The sequence below is a fragment of the Filicampus tigris genome, chromosome 6, assembly GCF_054856515.1.
Source record: "Filicampus tigris isolate MCC_2025a chromosome 6, RoL_Ftig_1.0, whole genome shotgun sequence".
Classification (NCBI taxonomy): Eukaryota; Metazoa; Chordata; class Actinopteri; order Syngnathiformes; family Syngnathidae; genus Filicampus; species Filicampus tigris.
The window spans coordinates 1,157,671-1,178,727 of record NC_141222.1 but is presented as its reverse complement, the minus strand read 5'-3'; the positions used below and the strand labels follow the sequence as shown (position 1 = coordinate 1,178,727).

The following is a 21,057-nucleotide window of genomic DNA, read 5'->3' as shown; positions in this document are numbered from 1 at the left end:
TTACAATCAATGGTCCATCTAGTCACTTATGTTACAATAATTTTTGGTGCCCTGAGACTTTAAGTCCTGGAGGTAATCTCTCGTTTATCGTGGTTAATGGGGACCACAACTCCCGAAAGTTTCCCGAAACTTGCGAAAAGGTGAAAACTGCAAAGTAGAGGTTGACTTTATTATTATTATTATTATTATTATTTTCGTATATAATTTTATTTTCTATTTCAGGGGATTTCTGCCTCTATTGCGCCGTTGTGAACCCCCCTGACATAGTTTGCACCCTTCTGTAGCAAAGATGCCTTAATGTGGACCACATCTCCAGGGCTGGAGACAAGATTCAGCCAGGAGACGTCACCAAGTCTCCTCCAGCCTCACAAAAGAAGTGAATCACCAGGCCCCGGCAATTGGATTTGACAAAGACACGCTAGGACTTAGAAAGACACAAACTTCTGATAAGGAGCCACTCTTTGTCACCTGGACCCCCTCTACAGACAACGGATGTGGATTCGGATGGCCTTTAAACAGATTTTGTGGAACTTCCCCCAGCAGGAAGCCAGGAGGTCCCTCTTTCGATCAGCAGGGGGCCAGCCCCAATGAACATTGACAGTGCTGGATAAAGACTGACCCCAAGATCGACATGGGAACTGCAGCTTCAAACTTCCTATGTCTTTTAGTCAAAGAAAATTACTTGAAATGAAACATACTCCGATGTATGAGTGTGTATTGTTTACTGTGTGTATCCCGCTAACTTTTTCATTGATGGAAGTGCTTCCTTATGGTTATAATCATTTTCCTGGTCAGGTTTATGAGATAGCAGTGTAGACATTGGGTTAAACTCATATCTTTGACTCCTAAACGTTAGACGCATTCAGAATGAGATGTTTCCAGCTGAAGTATGACAAGTGATGCCAGTTTACAAATTGTGAAATGCACAAAGGTTTCAAAACAAGGAATTCAATAGACTCAAATCTAACTTTATTGGCACGAATTGAGGCTCACCTGAAACCTGAGCTGAAGGGGGTTGGACACCTCACCCCATACCATTTTTCTTAAGGAGATAAAAAGGCGTGGCCTTTGTCTCACTCTCTCTCTCAATTTCGCCCTCTCAGACCCCCGGGCTCTCAACTTCGCCTCTTTCAACCTCACCTCTAAGAGGCTCTCACCTCTCAGACCCTCTCCAAAAACACAAGACCCCCCCTTTCTAAAGAAACTTCTCAAACTCTCTCTTTCACCTCTCAATTTTTTTTTTTTGATCTTTGGCTGCATTTTTTATTGCGATCCCATGCGCCCTGAAATCACCTGTGGTCGACTTGCATAAAACTCATTCATTCATTCATTATCCATACCGCTTATCCTCACAAGGATCGCGGGCGTGCTGGAGCCTATCCCAGCTGTCTTTTGGGCAGTAGGCGGGGAACACCCTGAATTGGTTGCCAGCCAATCGCAGGGCACACAGAGACAAACATCCGCCCTCACAATCACACCTAGGGGCAATTTAGACAGTCCAATCAACTTACCATTTTTGGAATGTGGGAGGAAACCGGAGTACCCAGAGGAAACCCACACAGGCACGGGGAGAACATGCAAACTCCACACAGGGAGGCCGGAGCCGGGATCGAACCCACGACCTCTGAACTGTGAGGCGGACGTGCTAACCAGTCGACCACCGTGCCGCTTGCATAAAACTGAAAATTCGAATTCTCGGAAACTCTGTCACCACACACGTAGCCGAACTCCGGTGGGGCAGCAAACGCTGAAGCAACACGCCAGTTTTGCCCCCTTTTGGAGCCCGACACCGCGCAGTGGCCGGACTCCATGAGAATCCAACCAAGCTTTGGTCCCACACCAAGCAGCCTTTATCTATTTTTCCCTTTTTTGTTGTTCTTCCATCTGCAAATGAGTGAAGGTCCTTCCCCTCTTCGCCCATCACGTGTGCTTCAGCAAACATAAGTGACCACTTTGTGACTCGCCAAGTCTTTCCAGTGGGTGCATACAAAATTGGTAGTGAACGCTAGCAAACTTTGTGCATTTCATAAAGTCCTCTGGCTTGACTCTAGTCGTCCTTACGCTCATCTATCAGACGGCCCATTCTTTCCTTACCTCCCACTTAATCTTGATATTTGTTTTCTTGTTTTTCTTCATTTATTTAGGCTTGCCATATTGTAGTATTTTCTTGTTTGTTCCACTAGGTGCAGTTAATAAACATTGTCCATTTACAGAACTCAAGCGTGAATTGTATGTGTTTGGGTCAAGGTCATGTCATGTCATCTTCCAAACCGCTTATCCTATACAGGGTCGCGGGTAATTGCTGGAGCCTACCCCAGCCGTCAATGGGCGAAGGCAGACTACACCCCGAACTGGTCGCCAGCCAGTCGCAGGGCACACATAGACACTGTCACTGAGCGGGAATCGATCCCACGCTGCCCGCACACAACTCAGGCGTGTGTACCACTACACTATCAGTGGACCTCTGGGTCAAGGTATTAACCTCTATTTTATTCCAAGAGCTCACAACTTATTTTATTGTAGCGCCTTCACATTTTATGAATGATTTAATGAGGTTTTTCGTCAAATTCCCCTCTAAATAACCTAAAACTTTGACGTGGTGCCCCTAGAGGTGGGCAGAAGTAATGCAGGCATTGCTCCCGGCCGCTACAAGCTATTGACACTCTTACGAGTGACTCCTATGTTCGCTACACTTCTAAATATTTGTTACACAAAAAAATTAACTTTAAAATGCAAAATGAATAGTAAATGCCAAGCTGTATGCTGGGAGAGGAGTGTTTGCTGCAAGCCCGGCAGCGGACAATTACGACGGAACGCTGGCTATTAACTATGTTGAAGTTTTAAATTTTATCCTAAAATTGGCTTACTTTAAGTAAAATCCCACGATGCAATTTAGCCAAAGATACAATCCCAGTGTATTTATGCACTTTTAAATCCTTGTTGTTGTTTTCCAAAGCGAATGAGTGTCATCACATCTGCTCTTGTTGCTGCTGCTTCTTATTTGTTGAAAGAGGCTTCTTCTTTTTCTTTTTCATTGTCCTCTTCTTCTTCATTGTCATTTTCTTCTTCTCTCTTCTTTTAAGATGACGAAGAAGAAGCTCTGTCACCGGCAGTAATCATGGCAACTTTTGCTTTGCACAATAACATCAACAAGGACCTTTGGATAAAATGTAATGTAGGATTTTAGTTAAGCTAACCTCGTTTAAGACAAACTTGAACAAACTCTTTAATATTTTATTTGCTGATGTTTTGTCGTCCTTATGCTTATCGATGGCCTTATCGGTGGCCTTATCGGTGGCCTTATCATGCGCCTTGTAAAGTCAACTATCTCTTTGAAACAACACATCTTTCCGCAATATGGCTGCCAATATGGCAGTATTTTTTTTTTTCATTTTTATTTTTTGATTTTTGACTTTTTGAAAACCTGCAATGCACTGAGGCTGTGAAACTCAAACCGCGAACTAGCGAGGGATTACTGTATAAATAAAATTAATTTAAAAATCAGTAGAGTGTAAAAAATGTTAAATGTTTTTCATGTTCAATTATTCTAAAGTGTAATGGTAAAGCGGTCAGCTATTATTTCACAGCTTTTTGCTGATTGTAAGTTTTTGGCGTGGTATCGCTTCCCATTTTGTCTTCTTTTAAAGTTACATAAAATAACTGACCTGTTTAGGCAGCCCCTGCTTGTTGCAAACAAAGTTGTTACACTAAAATATTTTTCAAATATATCTTCAGTCATAGTCAATCTTTCCATCATACAAAACAACAGTTTGCCAATTGAGACGACTATACATCAGAAAATACGGTCATGCTGTAACACCCCAAAAAAGGGTGCGACCAAATCTGACCTAATCAGATGAAAATGTTGATCGCACTAGTGCAACCAGTGCAAAATTTAGTGCCCCGTCTTCAGTAATGTGCTGCTACACTCATCAGTCATAGCTCAGTATTCTTAATGAATCATTGATTAATATATAAGGTTCATTCCTCGCTATTGGTAACATTTCAATGCCCTAAACTTTGTGAAAAAAATAATAAATTGTTCGTTTTTTTAAATTATATTAGATAAATAATATGTTTAAACTCCAGGAACTTTTATTGATAGAGCCTAAGCATTTAAATACCGGTAATTTTAATTATGGGTGTATTGTTCAGACATGGACTGTGAGAGAGTTCCAGCCTATAAGGGACATACAGTATTTGTATGTACTGCAATGTATTAATTATGTAAATATTTAACAATACTTACAGTATATTTCATAATAGATTCTGTCCCTTATTCCATAATATGCTTTTTTTTTAATAATAATGAAAGGAGAATAGTCAACTTGGCCTTGTGTTCAGTGTTTAGGACCATCACACTTCTGTACTTAATTTACTCAAAAAGGGTAAATAATAGCAAATCTGCTAAAAATAAAACAACAACATATGAATGCTGTTAATCTTTCAGATTTTCAAATTAACATAAAAACATGCAAAATAATTTAATCAAGGTGGTATGTTTTTATTATCATCTACAGTGACTGGGTGGAAATTATCCTAACTGGGTGGAATTATCGACAATAACACAGTGAGTTTTAATAAGGTATTTATTAAACATATTGATATTCTTTTCTTCCTGTCTATCTTCACATCTTGAAGGATCAGTGTCTCATCTCTCTCTGTAGCGATGCTGCATCTCTGCTGCACTTCCTAACAAATAAAGAAAATGTAACCTTACATTATCATGTAAATTGTATAGACAACTCTTTATAATAATTACTGTTTCCATGCATGGTGATTACACATGAGGGTGTGATCTATTGTACATTTGTAGTTGATCATAGCTCTGTTGCAACAAGTAAAACCAAATAATTGTCGAATAATTGATAGTTATAGTGTAAAACATTTTGATACATACTGGTAAATTACACAAACAGTTAAAATAACATTTGAACATGTATATATCACCACTTACATGCATTTCTTTACATTTTGTAATAGCTTTTCCAGGTTAGCCTGCCTAGGTTGTGGAACTTATCAAAGGTGGAATTTTTTTAACCAAGTTTGCCATATCTTCACAATTCAGCATAACCGGGTGGAAAGTGAAGAGTAGGACATACAAGTTAACATCACAAAACAGAGAGGAAGGTGGTGCTTACCTCTATTTGTTCTTTGAAATTGCTGCCAAACGAGTGATAGGACTTCCTGAATGTGGCATCATGGGAGCTGTAGGCTTTTTGTTCATAAGGAGAAAAACACTGAACTAACAGGGTGGAACATAACTTTGAGGACACTTAGTACAGCATAAAAATAATAAATAATATCAATGGCTGCCACTGGTATATATTTATGGACAGTGAAAATTAGTGTGATTTACCCAATCACACAGTTACATTTGTATTTATTTTTATAATTATATCATACATGTCTCATGGAAACTGAAAATTTGCTTTGGGGACATAAAAAGGAGAGTATGTTGCAAAAAAAAAAGTAATTAAAAGTAAATTAAATGTATTTTTCATGTGCATTCTCCTATGAAGAAGACCTCAATCTACTGTATAATAAAAGCTTTTCATCATAGGCATTTCATTTATTTTAAATGAAATATTAACATTTATATTCTGAGGACAGAAGAGTTAACCAATAGCCATGAATGATTCATAGGTGAAAATAAAAACCTACCTTTGCATTAGTTTTTTCCAATACTTCATGGACACTCCTGGTGCTACAGCTAATGCTTTCTCCCACTGCCGGAGAGAAATATTTACACTTAATCACTAATTCATTTACATTCTCATAATGTCCCTTTTCTTTGTTTTCATCTGTCATCGGATAGTACAGAAAACAAGTAACAAATTTCAATTTGTTCAAATGGATTTCCTATATGAGTAGACAATATTTACGCATTTTCTTTGTTTTAGTTCTAAAACTCAAACACAGTTTGTTGAGTAAAGTTTCAAGAAGAAGTCAACCCAAACATATATTTTTTTCAAGATTATGTTCTATTCTGATTAATATTGCGAATTTGAGAAATCCACCCATTTTCAGCCATCTCAGGGGACGGCCATTTTGTCACTTCTGTCGACTGAAAATGACATCACAGTTGCTCAGGGCTCAGCTAACGACCTATCATGCCTCAGCTTCAGAAAACAAATGAGGTGTGATTGGTCGGTACCTGAGCCCTGAGCAACTGTGCTGTCATTTTCAGTTGACAGAAGTGACAAAATGGTCGCCCCCTGAAATGGCTAAAAGCGGTTGCATTTTGCTGCTTAAACTCATATTCCACAAACGTAATATTAATCAGAATGCTTTGTCTCAACGAGTGGGCCTGCATAATATGTTTGGGTTGACTTCCACTTGAAGGAGTCTGATGTATACCTAGCAGATCAAATAAGAAATATGCAGAAGTGCACATCCAGCACCTGTCCAAGCTCCACCATCAATTCACAGTATCGCTGAATCTGTCCTAGTCTCAGATGGATATCTCCTGCTTCTTTAAGGCGTTCTTCTTTACTGGGAGCACCAATACCACCCCCAAATTTAGACATCTTGACAATGGTCAATTCCTGGGCTTCAGACTGGGGGACAGCACAAAAAGAGGACAGGAAGTTTCAACATGAAAAATATTGAATAGACAACAATAATTAGTTAAATATGGAAGACAAATGTGTCACTCATAGGTCGAGTGAACTCTTGCATCATTTGCAGATTAGTAACGGTATCAAATGTCATGATCTAAGTTTTTGTTAAGATTTTGAGTTTGAGGCTTAATTCTGGAACAGGTGCTTGCTGTTTTGGTCCAACATTGGGTTAATTATCTGGGGTTTTGTGGTCCTTTGTCTCCTGTAAAGACCTTCCTTTCTCAACAGCACTTAGAAATAGTTATCCATGCCTTTGTTAGATCTCGGCTAGATCACTAGATTACACTTTATTTTGGAGTCAGCAAATCCTAGTTCAAGGGTCTCCAGTTGGACCAAACTGCTGCTGGTCACCTCCTAACTGGAGCTCGGTAAAGGGAGCACATAATCTTTAACCCTTCACTGGCTTAGAGTGCATTTTAGAATTCACTTTAAGATGCTTCTATTTTTCTTCAAATCTTTAAATGGCCTCGCCCCAGCGTACCTCTCTGAGCTTCTTCACCCCTACGCACCTGCCCGGTGCCTCAGGTCTGAGGACCAGGCGCTACTGGAGGTGCCAAGGACTAAGCAGAACCTCAGTGGGGATCGAGCCGTTGCCGGTCCTTCCCTCTGGAATGACCTTCCATTAAATATTAGGCAAGCCCTTTCTCTGTCCATTTTTAAAACTCATTTGAAGACACATTTTTATTCTTGGCCTTTTTTCACACGATGTAAGACTGACCCTTTTCTGCTGTTTCCGGTGTATACTGTAGATAATATTTTGTGTTTTCATTTATTGCTTTCACTGTCTTTGTTGTTGTCTTATTGCTTGTCACGAGAAGGAAGTGCCGTGTTGTTGGTTTTCACCACGATCTTCAGCCTCAGTGCAGCAACAACACATAACAAGTCCGCACTATTTCTCTAGCTCACATACTTGCTGCTACGTCACAATGATGTCTGAGAGTATGGTAGCCTAGAATAAACATCAAACAAATCTCACAACATTGCTATTTTTGTTGAATGGAAAATGCTTTGTTACAGCTGCAGCTGTTATGAAATGTGCTATAATAAATAAAGTTGTATTGTATTGTATTGTATTGTATTTTAAGAATTGAACAATGATGCCCATGTTGAGTTCAAACTGTCAAACTGTTTCGTTGGGGTAATGAGTTAATGTCAAACCTTTTTTTTATTTATTTTTTTTAACTTGACTTAACATTGTAAAGGGTGACATGGGACTGGATTTTCACTCCCATCTCATCGTATTACCACAGAAAAAAATCCTGTCCGTCCCAGTCACGACCAATGAAGAAAAAAAAAAAAAAAATCCTGTTTTGCTCCCGGTGAAAACAACTCCCACCCCTGTTCTGCTCCCGTTCAGAATGTCCCGTGAACTTTTTATGATGTACCGTCTCAATCCCGTGATTAAAGGTAAAGTTGACTCCCATCCCGTGGGATTCCCACGGGATTCCTAAAAAATTTCTCAACTCAACTGTATTTATAAAGCACTTGAAAACAACCACTGCCGTATACAAAGTGCTGTAGATGGAACAAAAGTAAGTCATACAACAACAAACAATAAAACAATTTCATAATGAAGATAGTAAAAAGCACAAAACAGTAAAATTAAAACCAATTCTCATGCTGAGTAAAAAGCCAAAGAATAATAAAGGGTTTAAGATGAGTTTTACGGATGGGAAGTGAGGGGGCTTGCCTAATGTTTATCAAGAGGTCATTCCAAAGAGAGGGTCTGGCAATGAAAAAGGCTCGATCTCCTCTGAGCCTTTGCTTAGTCCTCAGTACCTCTAATAGCGTCTGGTCCGCAGACCTGCATTCCCAGGTACTGATTTTCAATATTGCTATTGGGGAAAAAATAGAAAACATTTTGACTAACCAGATTAATCCATCAAGTAGATGAATAATTGGATTGTAAATGGACAAACAACTAGACAGGTGTTGATAAACCTGAAAATTGACTATGAATTATTGCCTCCCAATTGAAGTGGAATCTGTGTGTGAGAGTAATTATTATTATTACCATTTAAAATTTGATTGAGATACCAAATTAAAGGATTAGCTGTATGTAGAATGTCCTCTTTAAGGGTTAAGAATTAGACATTGTCCATAACAAACTGAATAAAAACAAAAAAAGGGTTTTATTTTGATTTCACGTCACATGGGTATTCAAACTTTTTGAAATATTTAAGCGTTATTGAGGAAATGGTATTGACATAGTTACGAAGATAATTTTAACAGAATAAGTGGTGGGGTTTCAATTTTAATAAAAATATGTTGAGAAATTTTTATTTTCGTGTGAAAATCTTTTTTGAAAGGTGGACTATTTGATATTACACCGGTAAAGATAATACCGGTACTGCACAAAATACAGTTTTAGTCATTTGGACCAATTAAAGCGACACTTAGATGAGCTTAACATTGGCACTAATATAATAGGTTTGCATGTAAAAATGACATCAGTACTAAAATGCCCACCTCAAAAGACTGTAGTGATTTAAGGGCTTTTTTTGTGATTAGGTTTACAACACATTTCCCCGCCCCTTTTTGGGGCGTGGCTTATGTTATGTTTTCGGTCTCAGCTGTCACGTCACGGGAGGGAGCCAAGTGTGGTAATATTGCTCGCTTTGTCAGTTCTGTTATCTGAAAAACGGCGACCGATCGCCACCAAAATGCAAATGCACATCACTACTCTTGTCCACTTCAACCTGTGAAAGTATAAACGTGTTCTGCACAATAGTTTGGATTTATTGACATAAAACGTGATCTCATCATGATCACCTCCACAAAATCCAAAATACTGTGGCAATTGCTTCTCCACTGAAGCGGACATGAGCATGAATGCGCATACGAACCCCGACTGGTTTATATTTCGGACATTTAGCAACGCTAAAATTGTGTCAACTCCCAGGAGGGAGAAAGTAGGGCAGGCAGATTGGAACTTTATACCCCAATCCCCTTCCCTCCCCGGCTAAAGGTAGGATAACGAGATGGCTAATAGCAACAACAAGCTTCAGGCCGTTAAAACAAAAGTCGTTAGCACAACAACATTAGCTCCTTACTGTCCGCGCAGGTGATCATGAGCCTGTGTCTTCATGTCGCGGGATTGCCTCCCAAGCAGTCGCGTGCATTGTCAGTCACCGCCTGCAGCCGTCAGCAAGCGTCAATGTTCAGCAAACAAAAAGTTCCAGCGAGGAGGCTGACTGCACAGACGAGTGTGTCTGCATTGGAACGTACCGTTTCGGCTGTTACATTCCACAGCGTGTTGTCGGTCGAAAAACTGTGGCCATTCCTCATCCAAATAAATGTGCACGTCCACTCATTTCCACTCCAGTCTTTGTAAATATCCTAACTGGTGTTTAATGCCTCGCCCATCCTAGCCGTGATCAGCAACGGAGGAGTGTTTTTTGGTTGTTGTTTTTTAATCAAAGAAGCAGTGTGTGCCTGTCCCAGCCTAAATCTATGTAGCTCTGCTCACTTCCACATTTCCTCATTCTCATATAAATCAGCCACGGAGAGGTTAATCCTTTTGATATGTTGAAGTGGGCATGAGTAGAGCTGTCCACATAAATTCTGGTGCCAATTGATCACCGTTTTTGGACGATATAAGCAATGAAAGTACAATGATTTCCAATGGAGAGTTTGGAATCGGTTACTCCTGTGACTCCGGCCGAACAAGGATAGAACGGTAGGGGCGCGGCCATTGGCCTAATTAACGAGAGGTGTTATTCATCCATCCATCCATTATCGATGCCGCTTATCCTCACAAGGGTCGCGGGGCGTGCTGGAGCCTATCCCAGCTGTCTTCGGCAGTAGGCGGGGGACACCCTGAATTGGTTGCCAGCCAATCGCAGGGCACACAGAGACAACCAAACTTTCACACTCACAATCACACTAGGGGTAATTTAGAGTGTCCGATCAACCTACCATGCATGTTTTTGGAATGTGGGAGGAAACCGGAGGACCCCGGAGAAAATCCACCCAGGCACTGGGAGAACATGCAAACTCCACACAGTTAGGCCGGAGCCGGGATTGAACCCACGACCTCTGAACTGTGAGGTGGACATGCTAACCAGTCGCCCACCGTGCCACCCTGCGTTCTTCATGGAGTCACTTATTTCCTAATTTCTCCAAAATGAATGGATAAAATAGAAAATGGCAACACTTTTCATTTTCCTGATCAAAAAATATATAAAATTAACTTGTTAGTGAAAACATGGCCATCACCATCACTTTAAGTGAAATTTGATTAGTTCATGAGCAGCTACGATACATCGCCGACATAGATGGATGAACAAAAACATTAAAATAATAATGATAATAATCAAAAAACATTTTTTGCAGAAATTAAAAATATGGCAAGGCAAAGCAGTACAAACTTATGTAGTTCTACCCCTTACATTAGATTCGACTTTTGCTATAATATTTAGTGCAGTATTTAAGAATAAATAAATAAATAAGGACATAAACAAAAATAAGCAAACTATGATGACTACAATTATACAATACTTTCTAAAGATGTGGTCTGAAATAAAAACTATAACTGTTATAATAATATATAACTATAATAATTGTTACAAACAATTATACCAATAATTCTCAACAGCTGCTGGACATATAAAATTCAGGACACTGTGTATAAATATCATTACAAATTTCTTGCTATAATAAAACAATACGACATTACATTTTAAACAATGATATATAAATAGTAATGTACAGTACAATGTTACGAAGGGTTTTCTAAATTTCTATACTTTGTGAAGATGATGTTTTTATATTTGTTTTTAAACTGTCTTATGTTTAGGCTTTTCCATACATCTAGTCTTAACTTTTTTCAAAGTTTAACTCCATAAATACTAAAACAAAACCTTGAAATTTGGACAGTTTTGTATTCAATTAAATCAATGAATTTATTAATTTTGGACTGCATGAATAATTTATTAATATGCTCATTACAATGATGATGTTTAGTAATAGGAAAGGACTACTTGTTATCTTCATTATTACCATGAATAATCTTAATAATCTTACATATTTCCATCGGAGTAGTGCTAGGCAGGCGGCACGGTGGTCGACTGGTTAGCACGTCCGCCTCACAGTTCAGAGGTCGTGGGTTCGATCCCGGCTCCGGCCTCCCTGTGTGGAGTTTGCATGTTCTCCCCGTGCCTGCGTGGGTTTTCTCCGGGCACTCCGGTTTCCTCCCACATTCCAAAAACATGCATGGTAAGTTGATTGGATACTCTAAATTGCCCCTAGGTGTGATTGTGAGTGCGGATGTTTGTCTCTGTGTGCCCTGCGATTGGCTGGCAACCAGTTCAGGGTGTCCCCCGCCTACTGCCCGAAGACAGCTGGGATAGGCTCCAGCACGCCCCGCGACCCTTGTGAGGAGAAGCGGTACAGATAATGGATGGATAGTGCTAGGCATGTTTGTATTTTGTGGATGCTGGTGTGTTCCTTGCAATAGGGCCTTGGTCGTCAGGAATACCAATCGTGTGGTGGGCAGTCTGGGTGCAGGCACCTTCCCTACCAGGCCATCTGGTAGGAGGGGCATCTCGTCATGTCTGTCCCGGAAGTTTCAAGGCTGGAGCACTTCAACGAGGAGAACGACATTGATATCGTCTAGTTTAGGGCCCTCGATTTTGCCTGCTCATGTGCTCCACAGGTTTTCATTGCTCACATTGGGTACACCACTAAATAACACGCACTCAGTCCACGAAGTCACATATATTGGTTGTATTGTTTAGACGTTTTCCACGATGTACTTCCCCACACTAGTGATCCCTGAAGTCAATGGCAATTAAGGGGGCAGGTCCAAGAAGGGGCAGACCCTGAAACATTGCCTTATAGGGAATCACACACACACACATATAGGTTAAGGTACACAAACAGGGGGTGGGACGATCTGACCTTGTGGCCAGTTCAACACAGGGATGAACATTTTTTCAAATAAATTCAAGTTTTAATTGAGTCACCCATAAGGTCACCCAGATGGGGTTGTTAGATGAGGTCCCTTTGGCATATATGATTAGATAGGTGACTTGAGCTGGGCCATTATCTTGCTGTGACCTTTCTCTTGCTTTTACTTGGCTTCCCTTCTCTATGACACTCTTGGCACACTTATTAGTTGATTTCAGTTAAGACCATAGAGTCACATATAGTCACATGGGCTAGACCAGGGGTCGGCAACCCATGGCTCCGGAGCCGCATGCGGCTCTTTCATCCTTATGTTGCGGCTCTGTGTGGCATGGGAAAATATAAGTGTCCAATTGAAGTGTATTGTAACGTCTTCCAAAGACACGACGTCGGACGTATTTTAGTTATCTCTCTTTTTATTATTCCAACACGGCTAATGTGGGCTGTAGCCTTCACCAACTACAGTCTGTCATGTGGTGCGCCTCATCAGGGTGATGTGATGGTGTGAATCTTTGTTGGTTAAAGCCCTAGTACCATCAAGAGTGAAACGCCTAATGTGCAATTTCATATTTTGAACGCTAGATATCGACATTAATCGATTGACTACGATACACTTGCCAGCTCGAACAACCCTATAAAAGGTCTAAAAGGTTTAAAAACACAGACTCTCGTAAAAATGAACATACCAAAGTCAATCCTCATATAATTGGTCCTCAATAACCTAAGCACACATGTGCTACAAGTTTATAGAAGCAGTATATGTTGCTTGTTCAGAAACTGCTTTGTGTATTAAATAGCCCATGTGCATTGGCTCTCAAAGAATGTTACATGCAATGTAAAAGGGAACAAGAATCAACCTGTTGTCTACATAGGGGAGAATGTGACAATAAGAATTGTATTTATATGTTATCCATTATATTGCTTGCTTGGATATACAATGTTAAATGCTCAGATTATTTTATCATGAATGTCTTAGAATAAGTGTCCTGAATGGTCACAAGGTTGATCCATTTGTCACAAACATGTTATTCACTTTCGAGCACCTGTTTTGTCACAAACATGTTATTCACTTGGAAGACAATGTACTTGTTGATCCCTAGATAATGAAAGGTTTGCTAAAGTTAGTCTATAATTAAGTGAGCCAAAAGGAGCCCTGTTTACAAAGAATGATCAAACTGACACAGACTTTCGGGAAGATGATGGAAAAAAAACTGGCTACTTTACCTCATCAAACCACTGAGAATAAAAACCTTGATGCATGCGTGATTATCTGAAGGGACAACGCCTAAACCATGTTTTTCTCAGTAGAAAAGTTTAAACACATGCGCAGTTAAGAACCTCCCAAAAACCAGAGACTATAAAAAAGGAGGCCATTTTTTCTTTCCTCCTGCCGCGGTTACAAGAAGACGCTTCGACAAGGAGATAATTTTGAATTTATCTTGAGACACTTTTCTAACTCCCAAGCAAGAAGGATTATTTCTCCTCCTTTTTGGACATATCCAAATCACTGCTTCAATAAGGTAACTGAATAGAATTCACTTTATATCGCGCGCTTAAGAAATCGGCCAGTCGAGCATTTGAGTTTCTTACTTCCCAATAGTTCCTTATTTTAATCAGGTTTGGGGCGATTAAGATTCGATCACTCTTGAGAGCTCACTTAAAGTAAGACTACTATGTAATCATTTTTATTCCCTTTGCCTATTATCACTATTATTTCTATTATTATTATTTTATCCAATGTTACACTTGCCTTTAACATTAATTTTTAATTTGACATTTTATCCTATACTATTAAGGAAGTCATTATTATTACTTTTATGACTGAATTATTAAACTCATATCATGTAATAAAACTTACAATCATCCAATTTTCTTGCTTATTGACTATATCCTGCCTTTAAGGAATTGATGGTTGATAATGCATTATTGTTTGATTGCTTACATTATTAAATTACATTTTATGAATTTATTTGAACACTATTAATGTCATTCTACTGATTAATACAATTACCTCAAGTAACTTTTGCTGACGGCCGGCAAAAGTAAATTAAATAAGGTAATGAAGAATCTGTTTATACAAAATCTCCTAATTCTGCTTTTGTTATAATGTGCTGTTCGAAAAATGCTCTGAAATTCAGGAATTTATTGCTGTATATTGGTAGCTATTTTTGTTGCTTGCTTGTTGTTATTGACGTCATTCACTTAAAGAGTGTTGTATAAAATGCTTTAAGCATGCAGTTGTCCTGTTTGTGATTTTTGATGTGATTGCTGTACAGTTTGTTTAACGTAGTTTAGTGGAAGTGAAGGTGTGACCCTTGGCCAGCGGTAGCGAGCATGAGGGCCTTGTGAGCCCAGTGCCGAGAGCACCAGAGAGCCGCTGAGGGGCTCTGAGGAACGCACAGTTGATTAGCAGCGTGTTGCGGGCGACTCCAATAACTACGGCTCGTGACGTATATACAGAGTTCACGATATAGGGCAATCTGGGATTGTCAGAGTCGCCTGTTATAATGAATATTTAATCAATCAATCAATCAATCAATCAATCAATCAATCAATCAATCAATCAATCAATCAATCAATCAATCAATCAATCAATCAATCAATCACATTTTATTTATATAGCACTTTTCATACATAAAAATGCAACTCATAGTGCTGTAAAACATCCAAAGCAAAACATAAAATGATCCGTTCACGGCCTCCCTCCCAACAAACCCAAAACAGATATCCACTAGTACACCAGCACTCACTCACACACACCCACACAAAGTGCACAACCTGATAAAATGTGTTAAAAAGACATGACAAGGCACAGAGAAACTATATGAGGAAAGGGTACCCAAGGGCAGCTCATCCACGCTGAGGGAAATGACAGCCCACGGCCACAGGGGTGCCACAACCACAGAGACCCCCAGCCCGGATTAGACAGGCGGACAGCACACAAAGTGTAGAGGCTGCCGGCCACCCGGACCCAAGGCCGCCGGCCACCCGGACCCAAGGAGTCCCGTGGGAAGGGCAACCACCCCTCCCTCAACGCGGAGACCGCCCCATGAGGAGACATTGGAGCTAAAAGCTGACAACAGCAGAGAGCAACAAAACTAAAAGACAGAACAGTAGTATAGTCAAAGAACTAAAATCAGTAAGATAAGATAAAAATAATGTTCAATCAAAAGAAAAGATAAATTATTTAAAAGTTGTTAAAAGCCAAACTAAAAAGGTGTGTCTTCAACTTCCTCTTTAAAATATCAACAGTCTCTGCAGACCTGACGTCCTCTGGCAGGCTATTCCAAAGGTGAGGACCAAAATGGCTTAATGCAGCCTCGCCATGCAGTTTGGTCCTCACCCTTAGAATAATTAAAAGTCGGGCGCCAGAGGACCTCAGGATCCGCGAGGGTTGGTATTATAAAAGCAAATCAGATAAATAAGATGGCCCAAGACCATTAACACATTTATAAACTAATAAAAGTACCTTAAAATCGATCCTGAAACACACAGGGAGCCAATGCAGCAATTTTAAAACTGCCATAATGTGCTCCTGCCCTCTGGTTCTCGTCAGCACCCAAGCGGCTGAATTCTACAGTAGTTGCAATGGTGAAATGCTCTTTTTCGGGAGGCCAGAGAGCAGGGCATTACAGTAATCTAAACGACAGGAAATAAAAGCATGCATCAGCACTTCCGTGTTAGCCTGAGAGAGAAACGGGCGGACTCTGGCGATATTCTTAAGGTGATAAAAAATAATCTTGGTTACATTTTTAATATGAGGAATAAAACTGAGCTCAGAGTAAAAAATGACGCCAAGGTTCTTCACACAATGAGAGGGATTAAAAACTTGTAGTTTTGGTAAATGTTTCTCTCTCTGACCTTCAGGACCGATAACTAAAATCTCAGTTTTGTCCTGATTGAGCTGTAGGAAATTATCTTCCATCTATGACTTGATATCTAAAATGCAATTTAAAAGGGTATCAATGGGTCCTGTGTCATCAAGTGTTTGAAGATATCTGCTTTTGTCAATAATTGTGATCTTGCATGTTAAATTGTCTATTTGGAGCTGCTTTTACGTTCGGACTGCACATGCCTTCTGAATGTTATTTGAAGGTGTTTTATTTGATCGTTGTTTATGTTCTAATCGTCGTGTATGAGTATTTGATTTTTGCTGACTTCTGTGGATTGTGTGATAATAGAATACTATTAGTATCAAGTAGCGTGGTGACGAAGCGTTTTTTCTTAAATTCTGAATTTTTGAGTGTCAGATTGAGGTGAGGAGACGTGGAAAGGACGTCTTGAAATGTTTGGTCTACATTGAGGTGATGTTACGTGTACCTGTGTGTGGGACACAGCTGTGTAAAACGGAGAACAGAAATAAAAGGAGGGGTGTGACTTTGCTGTATGACAGAGGGATTGTTAGGTAATTATTAGTAATGTGTTTCATTTATCATGGGGGACATCTCAAAGTGTTACAGTACAGAGGGTTAAAAACAAATTATGTTAAAATCTAGCAGAGTTGAAAACGGAGGTTGTATAAGCAGAAATGGCTGCATTGCTATTTTGTGGGTGTGATTGGATGGACCACTGCCACTTGGAGGAGTGGAGAAACTGGAAGAATCGTAAAAGGATGCCAAAAAATAGTGAAGGGAAGCATACAGTATACTTATGTAAACATTGATATGAGGTAGTGAAATTTGAGTCATAGTTAAGTGATCACAAAATGGTGGCCCATCTTAAAATTGTGGCAGACAATGCCCAATGATAAATAGGAGTGGAAAAACACCGGCCCTGATTGGCCCTCCGTCCCTATGTTTGTTTCTGTCCAAACAACCCGTTTCCCAAACCAGTTTGTCTTTTTTCCTGAGCCCCACCCACTCGCCATTTCACTGTGTCTCATTGTTCCCCTTCAGCTGATAAGAAGGGACGCTTGTTTGGTCTACAACTTTTGTTTTCTTTTCTTGCTGCTCACTTTCGGTATGTTATTGTTAAGTTGACTCTTCATTTTGTGTTGCATGAAGTTACATTTTTAGGGTTCCATTGGCATGAATAAAGGTCAATAAAAGAGTTTATGTTTCCCATAAGCAATCCATGAGCCATAATCACTTGCCACTCAAATCTCCTGATAAGACCGGCTCAATTTTAACTATTCATTATTTTGATAGAAACATTCATGTAAATATCCACTCAAATTATTAAAAGCATTTCTCGGTTGTATTATTTTATTGTTCTTTCTTCTTGCTTATCCCAACACAAAAACTTTCTCTCTCTCTCTCTCTCTCTCTCTCTCTCTCTCTCTCTCTCTCTCTCTCTCTCTCTCTTCTCTTTCCCCCTGATCTGTGTACAAGCAAGCTTGGACACTATAATTTGAAACTTCGGTGGCCATAAGAATATGAGGAAGATAAATATTGGCTTATTAAAAGAAAAAAGTAAATATTCAAAATATTGTATGCAAAGCAGAAATGGCATGATAAATGAGAAGCGAATGTGAATATTTGATACTAGCCAGTAACAAAGTGTAATCGCAGGAGCTTGGTTGTGCTAGAAGAGACTTATTTGATGTGCTGCATTAGGGAGCGCAGGGAACAGGTGTGAATATTTGGGCATGGCATCCTATTGTATTAAGTAAACTGTTGCGAACGCTAGGGAAAAGTGTGTTGTTCAAGTAGATTGTATTGTACTGTTTTGGAATGTGTTTAACTGATATCTAAAGCTTAAATATAAGTGTGATCGAGACTTATTCAATATTGTTGTAGTAATTTATCTTTCAGTTGTATACATAGTAGAGGAAAATGTATATCCAAAAACCCTTGTGAACACCAATTGACAAAAAGTTAGAATGGGTTGAAGCGCCAGGTTTATTATTGCTTATCTTACACGTCCCGTAAATCAACTCAAATCTAATAGAACAAAAGAAATAAATAATTTGCAAATGCGCTATATAAATAACATTGTATTGTATTGTATCCACATTATCGATTTGTCAGTGGGACTATAAGCGTGAACTATTTTCCATTGTACACTTTTCTTAAACCCCAGTAAACAACTGCCCAGCTTCACCACATCATCAAGTCTGTTAGAAAGCCCACATTGTTTTATGATTTAGGAGTTGTTGGCATTTGATACTTTCATTGAATATCTGTGCAGTTTTTGATATGTCCTTCATGGTGAGTGGGCTTTGAATGCACCTCGAGTCTAGCGTGGAATGTCGAACACAGGAGACAGGGGTGTTTTGTTTATTTTTAACTAGCTGTTGGAGTGCCAGCAAACTCCATAATTTTTTACTATATTCCGTCATGTTTGTTTTTATGTATAAATACCAAAAGGTGAGTTTAATCATTTATAATGTTCCTGAATCTTGTTAGGTGATTACTGTACACTACTGCATAGCTGTATGCTCGTGAGTGATGTCACGCCAATAAACGTTAGTCATTTTGGCAAGATTGTTAAATATTCTAGTGATGATAAGACGGATAAACATGAATTGTATATATGGTTTGGTTGTCTAATTATTAGATACAATGAATTGAGAAGTCTGTGCGTGCTGTGAATGAATGGATGTGTATTGGAGGATGTTACTTTAATATTGCTTATCTGTGTAGTCGCAGACCACAATAGATAAACTTGTCAAGTGGAATACAAGCCTTTGCCACTCTAAAATAGATTCAGCTGGAGACCAGTCGTACATTTTTTTTTCTTTATAAATTCCATCACTGCTACAGATGTTGACTATAGGTGATTATTTGTCAAATTACATTTTTCCTACAAAAGGCTCCCCAAGTATTTTAAAAAATTGAGGTAACAGCGAAACAGGTCTATAATTTTATATCTTCCTTTTCTTTTGCTCGATATAGTTAAGGCGTCTAGTACCTATTGATTGACAGCAATCTTTATACAATCAAGGTGTCGATGTGTTATAGAGCTGTCCCATGACTATCTTGCTCTGGTGCCAGACGTAATCAGACAAGGACAGGACATTCTGTTGCAAGTGATCCTGACATTTGACCACGGGTTCCCAAAAAGGGAGATTATATATGATTATATGTGAGATTATAAACGATTTAGATTAGATAACCATCCATGCCAGAGTCTAAAAATGAATACATAAATAAAATGACAACAAATTAATTGAGTTTAATAAGAAATACATAATGACACAACACCTTGTATTAAATTTTTGTTTTCTTGTTATGTTTTTTTTCTATCAAAATCCTTTGCGCCGGTGAGGGGTACTTGGCTAAAAACATATTTACATTGATATTTTTCACAGGGGACTACTCAAAGGCAAAACAAGAGATGGATAGACAGAACACTTTTCACTTTTAGTTTTAACAGCAGGACACACTGGAGATTACCTATTACAGATAATGTTAAAATTCTATGTTGTGGCAATCTCCAAGATTTGATTCGGGATTTGACAAGGAGCTGAAGGACGATAGCTGAAGGACGATAGCTGAAGGACGATAGATTATTAAGAGAAAACAGCACATTCCAAAAACAGGCACGGTAGGTTAATTGAACTCTCTGAATCAATAAGTATGATTGTAAGTGTGAATGTTCGTTTGTCTACAAGTGCCCTGCGATTGGCTGGCAACCAGCTCAGGGTGTACTCCGCCTTTTGCCCAAATTCAGCTGGGATTAGTCTCCAGCACACCCGCAACCCTTGTGAAGGTAGGCGGTCCACATAATGAATGAATGGCCCCTGAGAGCTCATAATAATAATAATAATAATAATAAAAAAACAATTCACCTATGATATTGATTGGTAGACAGACACAAAGGATTTATTTGCTTTGCTTTATAAATTTAGTTCAATTTATAAATGTAAGATGTAGCCTCAATAAGTTTTCAATTTCAAAACAATGTTCTTTTTACTTTGTTGGGATAATAAACCTCTTTTGTTGTGTTTTTTATTTTGTTTGTGGTGTTGCAGTTAGTTATTTTATTCATTTCTGATTAGCTGTAATGACTTTGTTTAGGAGCAATGAAACACAGTATTACAACCAATCACAAAGGGAATGTTGAAGGCATACCCTATGTATAAAAAAGAAAAATATCTTTTTTTGTGGGGGGGGGGATTGGAGCATGATGGAATTAGCCAATGGTGGGATTAGAAGTAACCGGACTCAGATTACGGGTAGAAGTGACACTGATTCCAATAGATTACCTATGGATCGGCATCTGTAATATTTGAATCTCGTGCTGAAAATAGCAGCAGGGAGATATAGGAGGGAAAATACTATTTTGTACAGTGTTCCTCACTTTTCGCAGGTGATACATTCTTAGCCCCCCGCTTTAATGAGTGAATTTCTGCAAAGTAGAGGTCGATATTTCTGTTGTTGTTAATATTTGTTTACTATTATTATTGCGGACAAGAAGCATTTGATATGGTTAAACTTGGAATTACAAATGTGCAGGAAATGTTGTATGAGGGGTTTCACACAATGTTGGTTGCCCAGACATTTGTATTGTATTGTATTGTGTTGTATTGTATTGTATTGTATTGTATTGTATTAGATTACTGTATTTGCAATTGACGAATGGA

The 21,057-nt window shown here is 39.0% G+C and overlaps 1 protein-coding gene across 3 annotated transcripts in view; it reads right to left on the bottom strand.

Annotated features, from left to right (window-relative positions):
• Nucleotides 1-21,057, bottom strand: part of wdr17 (WD repeat domain 17) — a 245,828-nt gene that overhangs the window by 58,411 nt on the left and 166,360 nt on the right. For all 3 annotated transcript variants that reach the window (XM_086033934.1, XM_086033935.1, XM_086033936.1), the window contains 2 exons: nt 6,405-6,560; nt 5,665-5,729 (listed from right to left, as the gene is read on the bottom strand). In XM_086033934.1, coding sequence (XP_085890060.1) covers nt 5,665-5,729; nt 6,405-6,560 — 221 coding nt within the window. The remainder of the gene's footprint in view (nt 1-5,664; nt 5,730-6,404; nt 6,561-21,057) is intronic.